The sequence below is a fragment of the Apostichopus japonicus genome, chromosome 7 (genome assembly GCF_037975245.1).
Source record: "Apostichopus japonicus isolate 1M-3 chromosome 7, ASM3797524v1, whole genome shotgun sequence".
Taxonomy (NCBI): Eukaryota; Metazoa; Echinodermata; class Holothuroidea; order Aspidochirotida; family Stichopodidae; genus Apostichopus; species Apostichopus japonicus.
Genome location: NC_092567.1, coordinates 22,588,252 through 22,609,941, shown reverse-complemented (window position 1 = coordinate 22,609,941; position 21,690 = coordinate 22,588,252). Strand labels below are relative to the sequence as shown.

Genomic DNA, 21,690 nt, shown 5'->3' with positions numbered 1-21,690 from the left:
ACCTGCGATATCGCTAGGCAGGGCAACTTGCCCACCTGAGCACCGGTGAATCCATAGACAGAGTTGGCGCTGACTTTCAGGGCCAGCTGTCGTCCGTCCAAGACCTTCTTCTTGAAAGGATCGCTCTCTTTCTTCAGATCTGCTTTTGCTCTGGAGAGAAAGTAACAATTTTTGTTGCCTTTTTTGCACTTCACGAACACTAACGAGCCATTATGCAACGACCCCATTCATTTCCCCACCAATTTCCAGCAGCCAATTTGGTCTGTGTAATTACTATAAACCCAACAATAACATTCTTCTACATGATAATTTAGCAAAAACAAAAGAAGAAGGAATTTCCAACTTTTCTCTGCATTCTTCAATGTCAAAACAGAATTATCACAATGTTAAGAATAACTACTTCAGTGGAACTAACAGACATGTCATTCCAGGGTACACATCCCATCTCAAACCTCCCAGTCCGAAAGTTTCTATTACAAAAATAATAATGATATAAGTGTATATATATATATATGTTTATATATATGTGTATATTGATATGTGTGTATATATATATGTATATATATATATATATATATATATATATATATATGTGTATATATATACATAGCCTAGTGGTTAGGGTGTCCGCATATAAAGCGGGAGGCCCGGGTTCGAATCCCGGTGGAGGCTGGAAGTTTTTTCACTGCTGGATTTTACAACTCCTTATGATTTCATTACATATATATATATATACACATTTTACATGAAATAATTTAATTAAATGAGGATCAAGTTATGTCAAATGCAGGGAATATTGAGTATTCACATTTTGAGGAGCAATCTATACGGTTTATCAATTTTGTGTCTCGTATAAAAATACTACGCATATGAGCATCATACCTGTTATATGAGGGCATTGTGGTCTAATTGACATAAGGCGATGGACCTGCAATCTAAGGATTGCAGGTCTTGGCAGGATCACTAGGTTGTGTCCTTGGGCAAGGCACTTAATCTCCATTGCCACTCTTCACCCAGGTGTATAAATGGGGACCTGGGAGGTAACTTGTAAAGATAGTTGCGAGTGCTGATTTGTGGCTGCACCCTATGGGAAGTACCACCCCCCCCTCCCCACGCCCTGAGAGTCAGTCACTGTTTGACTTGTGCACAGACACTTTTGGTGTGTGGGTGTGACAAGTTACCAATGACCAAGGGTTAAATTGATGAAAATCTTGTGAGAAGGCCTTGCGGTGCTACAATAACTGTTAACTTGAGAACTTTATCTCAAATATTATCTTTGGATTTTTAAAGCTTTTTTCCCATTTTGCATTTATCACAAAGACATATTAAATTATTCCCCAAAATATTGAAAGACAAATAAACAAGTTGAAATGATACCTGACAGAAATATCTTCAGATCTTCACAAAAAGCATTTTCATACCAACCCAACTTGACAAAAATGTTGTGCTTCCCTAAGAATATTAATAAACACTAAAAGGCATCCACAGCTTGGACTTGACCAAAAAAATGGGTACGGATATCTAACCATTAGAGGAATAAAGTAGAAACTGGGGGCAGCAGAATAAAATAAATACATCTAAGCCATTGTTCTGTAAAGAAATAATAACCCAACCCACACGATTGTCATCCGACTAATTTTAATCGCTTCAACAACAAATAATTCAACTCCCACTGTAAATGGTATAAATATAAGAGGGGTTAAAGAAATATCATAATAATCTTGTAATTAATAGGAGGAATAATTGCATACATCATCATTGACTGGGAAAAAAATTGAGATGTTGAGCAACGCCCACAGACAGTCATTAAATAAGATACGTCAATCACACCAACAACAGTTTACAAAGGTAACAGAAATGTCAAGAAAATAAATCATAAATAATAAAATAAAATATTAAAATAATAAAAGAAAAAAAATAGGGAAAATAAAACGCCCCCAATACAGAGCTATAAAATGAGATCAATGTAAACCAAACAATTTAACAATGACATCAGAGACTAGATCAGGTGTAACCGTGGTAATGCAGAAACAAAGAGGGGATTCACTGTAGGTTTTTATTATTTCTACTCTTTACTAAAACTGCTTTTGATAATAATGGTGTCATAATTAGTGACGACATTTATATCAAGGCTGTTGATTTTTTCTGCATTCATTTGCTGTCATAGCAAATATTTTTCTTTCATCGTGAAACAATACGACCATGTATCCAATTCAATTCTAAGCAGATGTGGTTACATTTTTAGACATTGAAGAACGTGGGCAGCTTTATCACTTTCAACTAACAATTATGTTCCACAAAAACAGAACTCAAATTTTACTACATTGGCAACATAGACTTCAGTTTCAAATGGAATACTAGTTGCTAGGTAACAACCTTACTTCAAGTACAATTCAGCTGATTTGTAGGAAAAGGAAAACCTGTCAGAAATTGAACAATGAAAACACACAGCTGTTGTCAATAGTAAGAAGTAACAGATGAAAAAAAAAAAGTTTGTTTTTTCCAGGCAAGATGTTTTCTTTGGATATCAACTGTTATCAAAACATCCATTGAACTTTCTAATTTTTTATATCAAATATTACATATTTCAGAAGAAAGTTAACAATGGTTCGTTAATTGTAAACAAATTTTTGTATAAGTTCAAATTTCAACTACAAGTTGAACATCAATTACATAAGAACCAGGGATGTAAATGCAGCCAAAGAAAAAAACCGGAAAAATATTCGGAGACCCCAGGTGAATGCCGTCCTAACACATCCTACTCCTAGCTCTGACTACTTACACACTATCGTTACTGTATGTTAGGCTAGCTTAGAAGTATTAGCGCTAACACATCCTACCCCTAGTTCTTACTACTTACACACTATCGTTATGTTAGGCTAGCTCAAAGTTACGAATACGTCGCAGCGAACTACGGAATAAAAAACAGTCTCACATTCGAATGCGATCACAAATATCGACTTTCATATGCGTATCCGGTAGATTTCCGCCGCTCACAAATATCACAAGCGTTAATTCCAAAACTTATGTCGAGCACCAGCAGTTACGAAGATATTAATTAGCAGTCCAATCAACATGAATTAGGCAAGGTTTTTCAACGACAGAAATGAGCTATAGCGATTTGAAGTTCGCACGTACGCAACGATATTCACATGGCACAATGTTGTACAGTGCATTTTTGCCGCGTTGTGTCTTTGATATTCGAACAATTTTGTGGAACTTTATTGGAATTAAAAAAAAAAATGGATTTCCGTAAAAATACGGAAGACTTATTGGAATTAAAAAAAAAAACGGATTTCCGTAAAAATACGGAAGACTTACATCCCTGAAGAACAAATTACGTGGGCCGTTTCCGTTTCAGACCTTAAAGGCCACTTTTAGTGCGTACCCATTTTTATTTGAAGAATAGTGGTTGCTGTCATGCCATTACTGTTATGTTTATATGTATAAAGGTTTTAATGCAGAATGTTTGCGTTTGTGTATTTTAAGAAAAAATATGTAATAAATGATGTTGTTGCAAAAGATTAACAATAAATGAGGGCTAAAAAAAAAAAAAAAAGAAGTAACAGATGACTCAAAATAATTACCTTTTTCTTGCAGACAATAGATCTTCAAGAATTTCTGGGAGCAGTCCTCTCCGCAGGGACTTCTTTACAAAGTAATTTTCAGACGGTGTTTTGATGTATTCATCTGATTTTAGTCTGCAGAGATGGAAACTCATAAGTGGATTCAAGATAATAATTGGCATCAAACACTATTGATATGACTGCACCTTTAAAAGGGTGTGAAGACTCGCGCAAAAAGAAACGTCTAATGCCGGTACTCTGACTTAGTTTCGAATGAGGTGTAACAGAAGTGTTAGACACCACCATCGATCCCAGAAAAAGAGTACACAGCTTGCTACCGTCGGTAATTAGACACTAGTGTACAGTCGGTACATACAGCTGCGGTCAATACCCACAGCACAGTGTACAAACCATACAGCTATAGACAACTCAGGTCCAGCTAAAGATAACAAAGTATCACATTTCATGACTGTCTGCATTTTGTAGCGACACGCAGAAAACTTCGCTTGCAAGCAACGGAGAGTCTTCAATGCCTTTAAACCATATACTGAACTAGCCCCCCAAGAAAAGGAAAAGCAACCAAAACAGCATAAGGGTTTAAAACAAAGGAGTTAGTGGTTTCCAGATATGATTGTTTCCCAAACTATAGCTAGTGCTTACCTTCAGCAATCCACAGATCTTCCCCCCCCCCTCTCCCACCGGTTCTATTCATAGAATATGCCAGCCCTCCATATACCTATATCCGAATGCAACAATAATGACCCTCATCCTCCCATCCAGTTTCTATGATAAAAACCAACTTTCTATCTGCATCTATGTATATGGCACAAGGCTGACCCCACATTCCCATCCCGTCTCTGCCAAATGTCCGCTCTACTTTGGCATTGATCCATATGACACAAGGCTGAGCCCACATTCCCATCCTGTTTCTGCCAAATGTCTGCTCTACTTTGGCATTGACCAATATGCCACAAAGGCTGACCCCACATTGCCATCCTGTTTCTGCCAAATGTCTGCTCTACTTTGGCATTGACCAATATGCCACAAAGGCTGACCCCACATTCCCATCCTGTTTCTGCCAAATGTCTGCTCTACTTTGGCATTGACCAATATGCCACAAAGGCTGACCCCACATTCCCATCCTGTTTCTGCCAAATGTCTGCTCTACTTTGGCATTGACCAATATGCCACAAAGGCTGACCCCACATTCCCATCCTGTTTCTGCCAAATGTCTGCTCTACTTTGGCATTGACCAATATGCCACAAAGGCTGACCCCACATTCCCATCCTGTTTCTGCCAAATGTCCGCTCTACTTTGGCATTGATCCATATGACACAAGGCTGACCCCACATTCCCATCCTGTTTCTGCCAAATGTCTGCTCTACTTTGGCATTGACCATATGCCACAAAGGCTGACCCAACATTCCCATCCTGTTTCTGCCAAATGTCTGCTCTACTTTGGCATTGATCCATATGACACAAGGCTGACCCCACATTCCCATCCTGTTTCTGCCAAATGTCCGCTCTACTTTGGCATTGATCCATATGACACAAGGCTGACCCCACATTCTCATCCTGTCTCTGCCAAATGTCCGCTCTACTTTGGCATTGATCCATATGACACAAGGTTTACCCCACATTCCAATCCTGTTTCTGCCAAATGTCCGCTCTAATTCAGCATTGATCAGTATGCCACAAAGGTTAACCTCAACAATGTTTGTTCTTATCAGCGGAAAGGGAGATGTTACTATTAACAGACTGGTTGGCATTCAGGTAAACCTACGCATACAGTAAATAAACAGACTTTCATTCCCACATTGATTATATATGCCACAAGGTTCACCTCAAGAAAGGTCTGTGCCCGACTGACTGCTTTTCTAATCAGCAGAAAGGGAGCAGTTTACCATTATTCAGGCAAACCTATGCATAGAGTAAATAAACAGGCTTTCATAATACTGGCTACATGAGGTATGAGGGTAGATTGAAAACATCTAGAAGGTGGTTTTGGCAGTCAAAAAAGAAAAGAAAAGGGGAATTATTTACCTGTTTGCGTATATTCTTCTTTCAATTCTATGCTATCAAAAGAAACGTTACGTATAATGGTGTGCGACAACTTGGTGTGTTCAATAGTGCCATGTACTGAATCAATCATATGTAGATGCACAGATAGGCACTGTAGTTGAAATTCAAGCATTAACCATTCTTTCCTTTTTTTTTATGTAATTTTAATCTACACAGCCTCTCAAAGAAAACGGTTCAATCGTTTACAGTAAATTAAAGAAACAAAACGTAAATTTTGTATTCTGAAGGCGATTCTTAGAATTTTTTGTTCCACCCATTTGACCCAGAATTATACAATGAACATTAAATGAATGTGCACAGTTAGAAGGGAAATTTTTCCCCATAATGGCAGAGTTTGAGCAAAAAAACAATTGAAGAAATTGCAAAATTAGTCGAAATATGACAGGACGACAACAAGGTGACAGAGATAGTAAACACAGTTGTACTTTAGCAATTTGACATTAGTGACATTAACATCAGAAAGTTTCCACATATTATTTTTCTTTGTTTTTCTATTATTCCCTTATTTTTTGTTGTTGTTGTTAAGGAAGACCCTAGCCTAGTCAACACTACTTTGAACCAAACACCACCAAACGGGATGATGCAAGAAACAATCAAAACGTGGGATATTTATGCGAATGGTTATTAATAAGAATAGATTAAAAGCTATCACAACAAATGCCTGAATGACTCACAAGGCAATTTCCTGTTATAGGATATCAGTCTTATTTACATTACCAACACCAAGTAGGTCAAAACTTTATACATATTATCCAAAATTGCTTATCCTATACTTTTTAAAGATGAGAATGACATTTGTTATTTTGTTTTTCTATAGATATATATGTCGTTCTTTTTTTGTATTTATTTTGCTGTTGTTTTTGCCTTTCCTTTGTTTTTTGATTTATTAACAATATTTTTTGTACCACTTGACTTACCTGACCACAAACCACATCCACCTATATATATGATGTCTAAATAATCCACAAAAATAAGAAGCAAAAAAAAATAGGGATATCGTTATGTAAATGATAGAGCAAACTTCAATCGTAGCAGGATCTTCGTCAAAATTTCTTCTTTGAAGATCATGTTAGGATTGAAACGTCAGGCCCTCTAACTTTGAACACATTTATCAAAACGGGGTTTTTGCAGTCAATAAAAAGTTTGTCAACAGCTTCATTTTTGCTCTTTGAAATATTTTCTCTTTTTCTATATATATGTATATATATATATATATATATATATATATATATATATATATATATATCATATGAGCGATCATCAGTTGTCTGATGATCCCTCAACACGTGAAACTCTGAGTAACAACTACTAGTGTTCCTCTAGTCTCAAAATGTATATATATAACATATATATATATATATATATATATATATATAAACATATATATAAATATATATATATATATATATATATATACATAAACATATATAAATATAAATATACATATATACATATATGTATATACATATATGATATATATATATATATATACATAAACATATATAAATACATATATATATAATTATTATATATATATATATATATATATATATCTATATATATAATAAGACACTCACAAAGCTACAGATATGCGAAGAAATAATGAAGTCTCGTTTACTCACTGTTGATGCTGGTTCCCCTGTAGGAGGGTGGTGTAACAGAGGTTGTGAGCTTGCATAATGGATGGATACAGTGAAGAAAAATCCAGAGTAGCTATAGGGGTGTTGTAATATCTAAAGCAACAAGGCAAGAAAACAATCGTTAGTTAGGTGATATCCGATCTAGCTACAGGACTTGTAATATCTATAGCAACAAGGTAAGAAAAGAATAGTGACTAGGTGATATCCGATCTAGCTATAGGGCTGTTGTAATATCTATAGCAACAAGGTAACAAAAGAATTGTTACTAGGTAATATCCAATATAGCTACAGGGCTGTTGTCATATCTATAGCAACAAGGTAACAAAAGAATTGTTACTAGGTAATATCCAATATAGCTACAGGACTTGTAATATCTATAGCAACAAGGTTAGAAAAGAATTGTTACTAGGTAATATCCGATCTAGCTACAGGACTTGTAATATCTATAGCAACAAGGTAACAAAAGAATTGTTACTAGGTAATATCCAATATAGCTACAGGGCTGTTGTCATATCTATAGCAACAAGGTTAGAAAAGAATTGTTACTAGGTAATATCCGATCTAGCTACAGGACTTGTAATATCTATAGCAACAAGGTAAGAAAAGAATTGTTACTAGGTAATATCCGATCTAGCTACAGGACTGTAATATCTATAGCAACAAAGTTAGAAAAGAGTCGTTACTAGGTAATATCTGATCTAGCTACAGGACTGTAATATCTATAGCAACAAGGTTAGAAAAGAGTCGTTACTAGGTGATATCTGATCTAGCTACAGGACTTGTAATATCTATAGCAACAAGGTAAGAAAAGAATTGTTACTAGGTAATATCCGATCTAGCTACAGGACTTGTAATATCTATAGCAACAAGGTTAGAAAAGAGTCGTTACTAGGTGATATCTGATCTAGCTATGAGGTTGTTGTCATATCTATGTAGAAACAAGGTTAGAAGAGAATTGTTAGTGGCTGGTGACAGTGACCAGAAATCCAGAGTAGCCTTTATTGCTGTTGTCAACGAATGGTTGCCAGGGGGAATCAAATGTAGCAATCCCCTTGGGGGTGTTGCAATATCTATAGAAACAAGGTATGAAAAGAATTGTTATAAGGTGATATCTAATGTAGCTATATGAGTGTTGTAATATCTATAAAACAAGAAAAGAATGGTTGCCAGGGGGAATCAAATGTAGCAATCCCCTTGGGGGTGTTGTAATATCTATAGAAACAAGGTATGAAAAGAATCGTTATAAGGTGATATCCGATGTAGCTATATGAGTGTTGTAATATCTATAGCAACAAGAAAAGAATGGTTGCCAGGGGGAATCAAATGTAGCAATAGGGGGTGTTGAAAATATCTATAGAAACAAGGTATTAAAAGAATTGTTATAAGGTGATACCCAATGTAGCTATATGAGTGTTGTAATATCTATAAAACAAGAAAAGAATGGTTGCCAGGGGGAATCAAATGTAGCAATAGGGGGTGTTGCAATATCTATAGAAACAAGGTAAGAAAAGAATGGTTACTATTAATATCCAGTTAACCCATATGGGTGTTGTAAGATCTATACATAAAACAAGGAAAGAAGGAGGAATCCAGTGATGGGGTTATTGATATATCTAACAAAAACAATGAAAGGAAAACATGGTGCTGGGTTATGAAAGCCAGTTGAGTTTGCGACGGTGTTGCGATATCTATAAAAGTGAGGCGTTAATAAAAGGATTGATACTAGGTGAGATATGACAGGAATGGTTGCTAGGATAAATGCATTGTATGTAGTGCATATCATTGCTTTGACAGATGTAACACTATGAACTTTTGCCAAAGAAATTTTGAGCTTGGTTATTTAATCATATCTCTGCTGTTGACGTACCTTATACTCCATATTTACATAAAATGTTATGACATATACCGCCCTCTGTAAGAACCAACTAAATTCAAATGGAGGTTCTCGAACCCACGGCTAGTTTTTAATAATAGTTTGTCAAAGTTAAAAACAAGGTTTTGACCTATTTTAGGGATGCTTATGCATGTGCACTTTCTGAAAGCTGAATAACAAACCCCCAGGGGTTTTCATTCCCCTTTTTTCTTTCAGTCTTCATTGTGACAGGAACCTGTTAGCAGAAAACCTAACAAAATATGACAAGGTGTCACGCATCGCAAAATCCGACCAATGAACTTTGTGACTGATTTGAGGATTGCACCAACAGTCAAGCAGCCTCGATCCAGTCAATCGTGACCATTTCTGTGTAGGGTATTAACTATGGACCTGAATAAGTAGGTCATTTAATTAAGACCTCATGTCTTCTATGAATCATGGGGTTTGTATTGTTGCTGGGGGGGTTTCTTCTACAGGGTAGGCTTCTTACAGATGAATGGATAAAGCCAACTTACAGTATATGTGAACTGGCACCTGCCCATTCATTCGGTTTGTGTGCTCATTAACCGAATACTGTTTACCCTATTTTCACAGATGGTGAACCTGTTTTCCCTTTACAGCAAAATGATCTAATCAATAAGCCACAAAATGCTTCTCACGCATCACTTCGAACCGGCAAGGTGTTCCCATGGCTTTGTTCGGTACGGTTCTTTTAATCACCGTCGACTGCGACCATGTGTTGCAATTTGGCGCAAGGCCATTTGGCTCATCCTCTGCCTTTGTGGTAGCGGGTCATTGGGTGAAGTGTGAGTCCAATAGCCCAAAATGAGTTGGAAATGTTAATTGGGCTGGCCCTCTATACGAGAGGGGTAGTCAAGTCGAACCAAGGATAACCAAGGCATATATATATATGTAGCCGGTAACACTGAGACACAGTGCTAATAAGCAATTTGACACTACCGTTAGACCAGTGAAATTTTTAAGTACGTGCAGGTGACTTTGAACAGTATCGATACACGTGAACTTATAAATCGTGGAGATGGAAGGAAAGTGACTCAAGAAGACTAAAACAAACACTTAAACCCCTTCTCTAGTTTATATAGTAACACAAGAAGACTAAAACAAACACTAAAACCCCTTCTCTAGTTTAAATGGTAACACAAGAAGACTAAAACAAACACTAAAACCCCTTCTCTAGATTAAATAGTAACACAAGAAGACTAGAACAAACACTAAAACCCCTTCTCTAGTTTAAATAGTAACACAAAGACTAAAACAAACACCATAGCTACAATATAATTTTAATTCGTCTCTACCGACTATTCGCAACGAATGGAATTAGAATGAAATGATTAAATGAAAGCAAAGGGCGAGAGACTCTTTGAACTAATCTCACTCTTTTTCCCCAAAGACTAAAAATAAAGCATCAAAGGGAACCTACTAAAACACACTCACACAAGCACAAACGGTAGACTTAACTGGTCGACCCCTTAATCAAGTGAAATTTATGTGCTCTGCTAAGGAAAATGATACATTGTTACATTGTCTTTAGCCAATATTCGAGCTATGGAAGGATAAAGGTGTCCCTTTCCCTGTAAAAGAATGTATAGCATAGTGGCAGTAAGATAAAAAAAAATAAAAAAATACGTTATCCAGCAGCAGTTCCTTTGCAGATGAATTAATGATAAAGTTTATGGTATCAAAATTATTATGGAACTTCATATCCAACAGCGTTTCCTTCGTTGTACCAATCTGGAAGTTAAACAATTAACAGGATGTAAAACTCCTTTCGTAAAAGAATATAAATGATGCAGCTCTCCTCCTCTCCTGATCCTTCCACATCTCTCCATCTTCCAGTCTCTCTTCGAAAATTCTCCCTCCTCCTATCTACCTCCACAGTTCTCTCCTCTTAAATCAAGTTTCCATCTTTCTTGATGTCCTTCTACCTCAACTTACTCTATCTCTCCGAGACACTCTCAACTCTCTCTATCTCAAGTCTAGAGTCACCTTCCCTTTCTCTTAACCCCTAAGTACTTACACGTGGTCCCCTCCTATCCTATAATATTCATCATCACCTCTCCCATAATTTCCTTTCGTCCCCACCCTCTACGACCCTACGTCACCAAACCACGCCCAAATAAGGGTTAAGCCCAAAAAACCCTCCCTAAAAACAAAAGAATACAATACTAACGAGGGGAGTCTGCTAATGTTATTAATTATGAAATCCATGTAAATACCTTCTTCTTGTCTCTCTCACAGAAGTTAATTGATTAATTTTGTGCTTTAAAGTAAGATGAATAACAGTCTGCCACTTTCCATCTGTTTCATAAGAAAAACTAAAACCAATACATCATAACGCACTCCTTCAGAAAAACAGAGGCCAAGGATTTAAGATCAATTAACCAAGCTACATGAGGTGATGAAAGAAACTTCATTCATACTTAGTAAAGATTCCTAAATCCTATTGGTCCATTCAGGTGACTGTGGTTAATCCTGTGAGTAACGCACTGTAAAATTACGGGGCATCACTTTAATAAATCTTTGGTTATATATAACCAAAAACGTTTTGTTTTATGATTTTTCCCCCACACAAATGGTAGTGTATGAATGAATGGGGTTAATCAACGGTCTAGCGTGCGTTACTCACATGATTAATGCACTCCGGGTGTTAATGCTATCGCTGGATGCACTCGGGCTCCGCCCTCGTGCATCGCTTGCATTATCCCCCCGATCGTGCATTAATCCTGTGAGTAACGCACGCTAGACCCTTGATTAACCCCTTATTAAAAGATATGAATTAAAAAGTGAGAAAGTTAGAAATAAGACAGAATAATGAAAAGAGAGACAGAATATGATAAGAACAAAATAAAACAGTTCTAACTGTTAAACACCCTGGTTACACACATACATATATATATATATATATATATGTTCATTAATGTATTACGCCAGCACATATGCAGTCCCTGCGACCAAGTGTTCCACTCGAGGCTCAGTATGGCAACCATTTAGACCAGGGGTGGGCAACCTTTTGAATGAATGGGCCAGATAAAAGGAGTGAAAAATTGACTGGGCCGCACCATGCACACGACCTGCTGTTGATTTCAAACCTTTGATTCCGAGGACTTTCAAGCAATAGGTGTGTGTACTTAATCTGTATTCAGAAAAACATAATGTCAATACAGTACAGTTGATAATTAATGTGGATAATAGGCCTACCTGACAGCATTATTGGTGCCGATAAATTCTAAGCAGCTAGCTCGTTTTTTGTGATGATATAAACTAGATTGATTTTTTTTCTTTTTCTTGAGACATCTCACGGGCCGCAAAAACATCACAGACGGGCTGCATGTGGCCCGCAGGCCGTAGGTTGCCCACCCCAGATTTAGACGTAATGAATTAGTGAATGAGTTAGTAAATCGGTTGGGGTAGGGAGGGGTGTATGGAATAAATGGGTGATCCCGTTTTATTGTAGAACGGGGCTATGTGGCAGTTATGTGGCAGTTATGTGGCAGTTATGTGGCAGCTATGTGGCAGTTATGTGGCAGCTATCCTTACCCCTTCTTTGGGTCAATCACATAACCTCCCGTGTAGTCATCGTTGCCCTCACTCTTCCAAGATGGCATCAGCAGATCTTGCTCTCCTGCCTGGTGGTTGGGAGGAAAAAATAAACAAGGAATTAAAAATACAAATTAGAAAGGCTGCAGCCACCACTGAGTCCCCTGCAGCAAGGCAGAATCAATATGAAACACAAACAGTATTAGTAGCTCGGCAAGACCATCAGTGCCTATTGTGTGAGACTGTAGTGACAAATGTGTAAAACTGGAGATATCAAAGGTTTTGTCTATTTAGCAGTCTGGCTGCAGCATGCTGAAGCCTCCCCTGACCCCCCCTCCCCTCCCCACCCTAAGTGTCATATTTTCACACATTGCCTGAATAAAGTTTGCATTTGTTGAAATTGGTCAATATCTGCTTTGAGATATCAAAAAGACTTTGAATAGCCTGGAAATATATATATATATATATATATGGATATTTTTTGACAAATTACGTATCGTCAGTTTTGCATTATTCATGGTAATTTAGTTATGTGTTAACATTCACAACCGTCACAAAATAATAACGGATGTCCATAGATGTGTATTTAAGGCCTCTGTACTACAAACTTTGGTGAGCTTGTTTATCGAGCAAAAGCTTGACAAGCATTATTCACTGTAGTGACGACAGAATATGCCAACAGAGTAATTATGATATTTAATGACTTTCATTTTACTTAAACAAAACTCAGTGAGAGCTATAAACAAAGTGAGAAGAGAAAGCAAGTTTATGTGTCACTGTACTGAATAATAATGGAGTCATTGCCTAAAATTTCACTATTTTAGGAACTTGCTAAAAAACTGCCAGTCCATAAATAATCCACTGGCTAAAAACAAACTTCAAATTTTGCAGTTTTTTCTGAATAAATGCAAAAGCAACAATTAATTTTTACTTGCACTGAATGATCATGGAGTCATTGACTAAAATTTCACTATTTTAGGAACTTGCTAAAATTTGCCATTCCTAAATAATCCACTGGCAATAAACAAAATTCAAATTTTGCAGTTTTTACTGAATTAATGCAAAAACAAGGATTAATTATTTACTTGCAGGAAAATGCAAGTGCATCTATTTTCTACAAACTGACACACTGTAAAATCCACAGGGAGTCACGCAAGAATAGATTAATAATTATTTTAGCCACATGGTAGAAACAAACTTTTGATGGGAGGTGGGGCAGGGTGGGTTTTCAAAGCTTACCTTTCTGAGCAGCTGTGAGACCACTTTGATCTGTTGTCCTCGAGACAGTAGGTAAGTCAGGGGTACTCCGGTCACCCTAGCCATCTCCATGTAGTTAATAATACACATCAGCTTCTCCAAGAGTCTGATAGGTAACATTGCATCTTTCAAACAGTAAACAGCTAATCTTCTCCTAGTCTGCTCGTTACCATTCTAAGACCAAAAATTTCAAAAATGACAGATATACGATGAAAGAATTATGGTAAGAAATGATAAGACCACATTGGTGATAGAGTGTGTACTATATGAAGCTGACAAGAATTGTGGCATATAGTGCACAGGCGCAGAGCGAAGAATTTCCCAAGGGAGTTGCGAACCTGTAGACAAACTATCAGAGCGGTATATACGGCTCTGCAAACCATCTAAGGGTAGTGCCACCATGGGTTGGCGCAAAGCCTACAAGAAAATTTTGGCCGAAAATGCCTCCCAGATGGCTGGAAATGGCACTTCCCAGGCCTTGTAAGTTGCATCAAAGCATTTTCTATTTTGAAATTACTAGCGATATCATAAAAACATACAAACAAAAATATGCTCAAGGGGGAGGGGGGCGGTTGCCCCCTTCGCCCCCCCTCCCCCTGGCTACGTGTCTGATAGTGCATATTCATAAGAAGAAGACACAAAGATTTATTTTACAGGTGATCTTGGAATATCAAATGGGGGTTACCTCCTTGGAGGAATCTCTGATGGACACTTCTGGGCCAACTACCTATAAACTCCCTAAATTCACACATATTGTGACATATTCAAGATAACATATGGCATTTAGCACTCATACCTAGTACAGTTTAGCAACGAAACGTTGCCCAGCATCCTTTGGCAACTTAAATCACGTCTGATCGTCAGCCAATCAGAAAGCTTCTTTAATGTATTGTAAATCACAACCCCTAAACTGAGTTTTACGCTTTTGAGCATCAGTCAAAATTGTATCAAAGTCTCTGAAATATACCTTTTACCTGCGATTCCTACTTTCGTTCGTAACTGTTGGAGACCATATCTTTTAAAAACATATTTTCGCAACTAGCATATAGAATGAGATATGCAAAATCTTTGGAGATCGTGTTAACAGTATGGATCACGCATACATTAGGACAAATAAGACAGCGCCCTCGGTAGAAACGTTGAAGATCCCCATTTGTGTATGTTACGGACCATGAAAAAGTTTTGTTCAACGCAAAATTACCACACTGCATTTAGTTTTTTAAATGAGACTTCTGAGGTTGGCTCATTAGCCAAAGCAGCTGTAGGAAATAATGGAGTAAGCTCCTCTACGTACATGTCATTAGCAAAACAAGATTGTGGTGGACGAAAGAATGTCGACATTATTACTACATGTCAGATGAAACATATCTATTGGATTGAAAGTAAACATTTCCTAAGCTGACCTGTAAATCTGTAATGATTGAATGTTGTACATCTTCCTTTTGTTCCTTGAGAAAATGATAACTGACAGCATTGAGAGTGTAGGATCGCAGCTTGTAATCTCGTACCAAGATCTGAAACAAGAGGAGAAAAAAAAGAAAAAAGATTCGGTCACAGAGAGGGCCATCGCAGAGCCTGAAAACCACCGACAGCAAAGAATTAACGGAATCTTAACGGAATCAAATGCCCTCATCAACTTTAAAGAGGGAATTGAACACTCTGTTAACAGGGGCACATCTAGTTACGGGACCTGAGCACCCACTTCTCTTTCCCTTCTCCCCTCTTTTTTGTTATTGCATTCCAAATCTGCTGCGAACATAACTTTGCTCGATATAAGGTACATAGTGAAAATATTTAGGCACAAATTGAGCAAAGGCATTCTCTAAATTCTACTCTTTCTTTCCTATTCCCACTGCTCTTTTGGTGCTAAGTTTTATATATACTGATAAATGTCACACTTACCCCCACCCCCAACCGCCTGCCCCACCTCTTCCAAATAAATCTTCTACATTGCCACAGGTCAATAAACTACCGGCTGAAGCACGTACCTTTTCAGACTTTGAAGAAGTTTTAGTAGCTTTCTAGGACTTTGTTTTTCAAAGAATACTACTACGCACCTGCAATAAATCTAGCTGAACCCTTCCCGGGAGGTTTATGTTTTTATTTTCTCGTTTTCCCATCTGCTTCGACTGAAACGTGGAGTCTTTGATGACGTTCTTTGTGTCTTTGATTCGGGAGAAGAAGGGAAACCTGCCGACCCTAAGGGTGTTGGCTCTGTTGATGAGGTACGGGAAGTCGAAGTTCTGAATGTTGTAACCCGTTATGATGTCAGGATCGACTTGCACGATAAAGTCAGACCATGCCTGAGTGAGAGAGAAGAAATTGAGACAAGAGAGGTCCGGAAAAGGAGGTTAGTTCTGAGCCGAGTTACTGTTTCTGTATTCCCTTAGCTATTCACTCTTAAACAGATCTAATCTAGATGAAATGCCACTTTCAGACAAACTTAAATGACGATGTTTCTCTCAATAATAGCTCCTCCTGTTTCAATAATCTTGAAATGTTTACAAACATATGGGCTTTAAAATGTCACGCAAACATCGCAGCACCCAAGGACGAAATTGAACACCACTCTTTCATGAATGGATTAGTAAAAGATTATGAAGTGTTCATCTGAGACAATAAAATATTTTCTCTCTTTAAACTGACTTTTGTGTTGCTTGTAAGGGAGGGAGCTGATAAGTGAGGTGTGTAGTTTGTCTACATGGTTTAATTAATGAGTTGCTGAAACTTACATATAGGTCACTTCTCAAATGTGATTCAAATCTGTATCAATTGCATTGTTTTTCAAAAAAATAAGTGGACATTGCATTTTAATGCGGGTTAATAAAAAAAATAAAAAAATCCTTTACCAATACTAAGAGAATAATTTTTTAGTTTACGATGTCATAAACATTTAATATCATCATTTAAGTTTTTGATTCAAGCTATCCTTTAAACATAAAGACTACAAAATTCCATGATTTCACAGACATCTTAGTTCCAAAAAATTGAGTGAAACCGTTTTCAAGCCGGTCGAGTCAGATATTTACTTTTAATAGATCTCCTTCTTTCTCGAAACATCTCACGTTGGAACCGATGATTGGGGCACACTGCTTCAAAGTGAAGATATTTCTCACAAAAGGGTCTTTCTCGCCCTGTCTTATGACCATGTTAGCAATCTGTATGACCGGATCCTTCTCGGGTTCGGGAAATATTCCTGGAGAGGCAATCGACATAATTAGAAAAAATTAGTCTTAGCTTTAATTTAGTGAATCCCAAAAGATAAGAAGCCAATGGAAGCTCGATTGAAACTCTATCCATGTGATGATCATGAATGATAACTGGCAATACATCAAGCCTTCTCATTTCTGTGAATGTTCATTCAAGCACTATTGGTCCCGTGGGATTGTCACTCAACAAACCCCCATCGGATGGACGATGGTGTACCTCAGCATGTGACCACTTTCTCAGATACTCAGGGAGGTGCGACGACATTGAACGATTTGTTTCGATACCAAGTTGTTCGAAAATTGTGAGCATAATATATTAAGCAAAATGACAATTTAATGCACAAGTCACTTCTGATCACCTTGAGAATTTAGAAAGGAAACTCTCTCTGGCCTCAGACTTGAGGACAACAAACGCAGTCGGTGCAAACGAGCCATAGCAGAGCACGGACAGACTAAATTAAGTTTTGCACTTGGTCTTGAAATAACATTTGAAAATCTTTGAGATATATCCTGCCCTGTTCAGATGTAAACAAAGACACTTTTTGCAATCTTCTGGTACCTCAGAAACAAATGGAATCTTCAATCTGACTGTCTGAGCATGGTTTCGTCCTTGACAAAAGGTAATCCCCTTACCTATAGGCTATGTAAACTACATTTGCAAACATTTTGTTGATAGAATTCTCAATACCCAATTTCTACTTATTCCTCTTAAAGGCAGGTTTTAACGTCAAAAAGGTGCCAATGAAATTAATTGCCAAACTATCGCAAACCGCTGGAAAATCAACAGACTTTTTTGTCTTTGCCTACCTTTCCTTCCGGCACATTCGATATCAAAACTGAGGATCCTAAACGGAGCGACCCCCTGCCAGTCTCCCTCTGCCAGATGACTGATGACGTTATCGAAGGCGACGTCAATCTCGATTTGACAGTGGGAGACCTTTGCATCATCCTGCCGCAGTCGATATTGACCGGCCGGTATTTCGATCCAGTTGCAACCGATGACTTTGTTGTCGACCATGAACCTGCGAAAGAAGGGTAACAGAAGACGAGGTGTAATGTTCATTGTGAGCGTGGTGGACAATTGGCTAAGGCTCATGGACTCATGATCCAATGATTGCTGGTTTGACTCCTGCCTAGTTCATTACGTTGTGTGCCCTTGGGCAAGATGCTTTATCTCAATTGCCTCTCTCTATCCACCCAGGGGTTAAATGGGTACCTGTGTGGTAACTTGTCATTGGCCGTAGTATATAACTGCAGCTGCCTGGAGGGATTGTTTCTGGGACAAGGTTATCATTGACCAGGGGTAATATAACGTCTGTTAAGTGCTTTGAGACCTATTGCTGTTATAAAGCATTATTTTATAAATTGAATATTATTATTATTTTAGCTGGTTTTAGAGATCCTGAATTGGTCACAGATCCCTTGATCACAGATCACACAAAGATGAAGTAGAACATGCTCCATGGTGATAGTAGAGAAACTGCAGCAACAACTCCCTTGGAAAGCAGTTATTTGAAACATGTGTGCATGTGGCAGAAACCTAATGGCTATAAACAACTGACGCTTCACGTCCAATTGACTATCCAATTCATTTTGGATGTCGTTTTGGATTCTTGACCATTTTGGGAGACCCTTCCAGATGGGAAAACCATGGATTTCTCCTGGATGATAAACCCTCCTCACTTTAGCCAGCCAGGGCTACAACTTCCCAGAAGCTAGGTTTTATTGCTTCTAAATCCAACCACCTTTCTCCACTTGAAAACAAGCAAATGATAGTCTCACAAACAATTTATGAATTATTCAAAGAGGTATGTAAACAGACCTAAAAGTTATAGCGTCTAATCTCACCAGACGAACCAATCATCAATGATTATCAGTAATGAGTTTTCACGGATGTACTGCGAGGTCACAATCTGTTTCGAAAGCTAGTTATCGTGGCATGCAAAAGACTACCAATTATCCTAATGCATCACACACTTAAATCCTTTCCAGATTTACTCTTCACACAAACCTTAACAAAAAAATGTCCACATCTAAAAGAAAGTGGATCAACGGGGATAGGATATTTTGGCAAACCTTTATCAACGAAACAGTCCCATCTCGTCCTGTCATATTCCACATCCTGAATGTGACAACACAAGTATTCACAACCCTTGCAAACATCATTCCCTCCACGTCCTCTCCCCCCATCCCCCCCCCACCTCCTCTTCCTCAATCACACTCTCACACCATTTTGCTGCATATGTTGACTCTTAATATAAAGGTGAATTAGAGCCTGTTTTCTTCTTGAAAGGTCATACCTGATTTCAAAGTCAATATTACTCTCATATGACTGATAACCCCTCAGCGGGTACAACGGAGGTACAGAGAAACCAGATTCGAGAAGCCTCTTTGCTGGAGCCACCAACCTGGGCAAGGCCACGGTAATTTTAAGAAATGGAGACTTCCTGTTACCGTTATAACCATACATAGCTGTGGGAGATAAATGGCAAAATATTAACCTTTCAAGACAACGGCTAGTTGGTAACAGCAACAGTATTACTGATCAGATGGAATGAAGAGCTTGGATTATCTATGAACATTGTCACGTGTTTGGTTGTGGGTTGCTCACATATATACAAGCACTTCTACAAAATAAAACATTTTAAATTGTGAAGAAAAGCTGCTAACAAACTGCTTACTTACTAGCTTAAAAAAAGACTGCACATGTAGGTTATAATTATATAAAATTTAAAGGGCCTGGTGCTTCACTCAGGATCTTCTTTCAAAAGATTGCCTTTCATTCAGTAAAGTCCTCGGGACTTTACTACAAGAAGGATTTGTTTCTCTATTTTTTATTATTCTCTATTTGTTTTTTCCGTTCCACTACACATTATCAAAATAAAAATTTAAAATAATACAAAAAAAGCTGTTCACAAACTGCTTATCCACTAAAGAGCCAGTTGTAAGAGAATGTGTTAAAGTAAGTGGGCCTGACGTTTCGATCCTAGCAGGATCTACTTCGGAAGAGGATCCTGCTAGGATCAGGCCCATTCACTATTACACTTCCACTACACATTATAGAGTTTAATTAAATCTTCAAGCATGAGTACAATGTAACATTGCATTCTCTCCTTAGACATATCTACCTACAGTCTACTTACAGTAGACCTAGGTCTACCTACATTCTTTGTCCATTACGTCCACATCCAGCACGCTCTGGGTAAGATTGTCTTTATTACTCCTCATATCGGCTAAGACTGCTTTGTTCAGGGCATCCCTGAACTGACCGCAATGCTCTCGTTTGAAGTCCTGCGGTGCGGGGACGTAAAAATACGGCATGAATCCGTGTATGTGGCAGAGGATGCTGTTCCCTGCCTGCGATATTCCAAACATTCTAATAATTGGGGTGACTGGTTGGTGCGAACCGGGCATTCCAGCCAGCTGCTTCCCTGAAATCAAAACCAAAAAACATGTCACCGGAAGAAACATTTACAGATTACCTAAAATTTCTTCACAAGCAGGTAACTAAGGGCAACTCTTTACATTCAACAAAACCTAAAGATGTTATTGGCTATGGACTTTAAAATTTTAGAACTTGATTGATGTAAAAAAATTCCTATAAGATCACAAAAGGCACAAATGTACTGTCAATATATGTTAAAACATCAACTTTCATCAGCCTCAGTTACAGATCAATGCCAGTCTCATCAATCCAAGCGGCTGCACTATCAAGTTTATTACATCACGCATAAGCTCACGAACAACACATAGAAGCCCTTGGGAAAAGCTATACCTGCCAAGTTGTCACAAACAAAGGAGGTCGGAGGTCACCTAGACCGCATTATAAGAGTAAATAACAAACGATCCCACTGCGTTGTCAAATTTGATGATAACTGAAATGCAGTCTTCGACATAAACGATGTCAGCAATGAGACTATCACTTACTCAAGGAATTGACAAGTAGATTGTGAAAACAGAACTCAAGTTGCATTTTTGGCTTTTTGAACTCCCCAAAGCTCCTTTTTAATTCATAAACACTGAAATTAACTGTGGATTTAGTGGTTCATCTCTCAATATGACTCAACATTGGAGCGTTTGGCTTAAATTTCCTCAACGGGATAATACCTGGGGAACAAAATATTTTGGTAAGGTCTGTTGTAGTTTTACAACTTACCTAAGTAATGCTCTAAATCTAACTGTTGAAATACAACTGCATCTTTCTGGACATCTAGAGTTGGAGCGTCTGGCCTCTTCCATGATGATTCCCCACTAAATGCTGTTAAAATGATAATTGGGAAAAAACACTGTTTTCAACATGACTACTATACAGACTAGACATAAAGACAACCTTAATTTATATAAACAATTGACAGGTGCAAGAAAAAAATATTGCTATGATATGTACAATGACTTTCACTAAAATCACAGGGTGAGAGGAACTGAGGTTACCGGGACGTTGAAGCGGGCCTGTAAATTACATTACACAGGTATCATGTCAAAGCTGATTTAGAATATTATTTTG

General features: G+C 37.8%; 1 protein-coding gene across 3 annotated transcripts in view; it reads right to left on the bottom strand.

The window, feature by feature from the left end:
- LOC139969773 (DNA polymerase delta catalytic subunit-like) overlaps positions 1-21,690 on the bottom strand; it is a 91,163-nt gene that overhangs the window by 66,834 nt on the left and 2,639 nt on the right. For all 3 annotated transcript variants that reach the window (XM_071975027.1, XM_071975028.1, XM_071975026.1), the window contains exons 3-14: positions 21,343-21,444; positions 20,351-20,617; positions 19,487-19,658; positions 17,994-18,208; positions 17,007-17,173; positions 16,035-16,280; positions 15,381-15,491; positions 13,960-14,151; positions 12,721-12,809; positions 7,272-7,382; positions 3,588-3,701; positions 3-150 (exon numbers count right to left, since the gene is read on the bottom strand). In XM_071975027.1, coding sequence (XP_071831128.1) covers positions 3-150; positions 3,588-3,701; positions 7,272-7,382; positions 12,721-12,809; positions 13,960-14,151; positions 15,381-15,491; positions 16,035-16,280; positions 17,007-17,173; positions 17,994-18,208; positions 19,487-19,658; positions 20,351-20,617; positions 21,343-21,444 — 1,934 coding nt within the window. The remainder of the gene's footprint in view (positions 1-2; positions 151-3,587; positions 3,702-7,271; positions 7,383-12,720; positions 12,810-13,959; positions 14,152-15,380; positions 15,492-16,034; positions 16,281-17,006; positions 17,174-17,993; positions 18,209-19,486; positions 19,659-20,350; positions 20,618-21,342; positions 21,445-21,690) is intronic.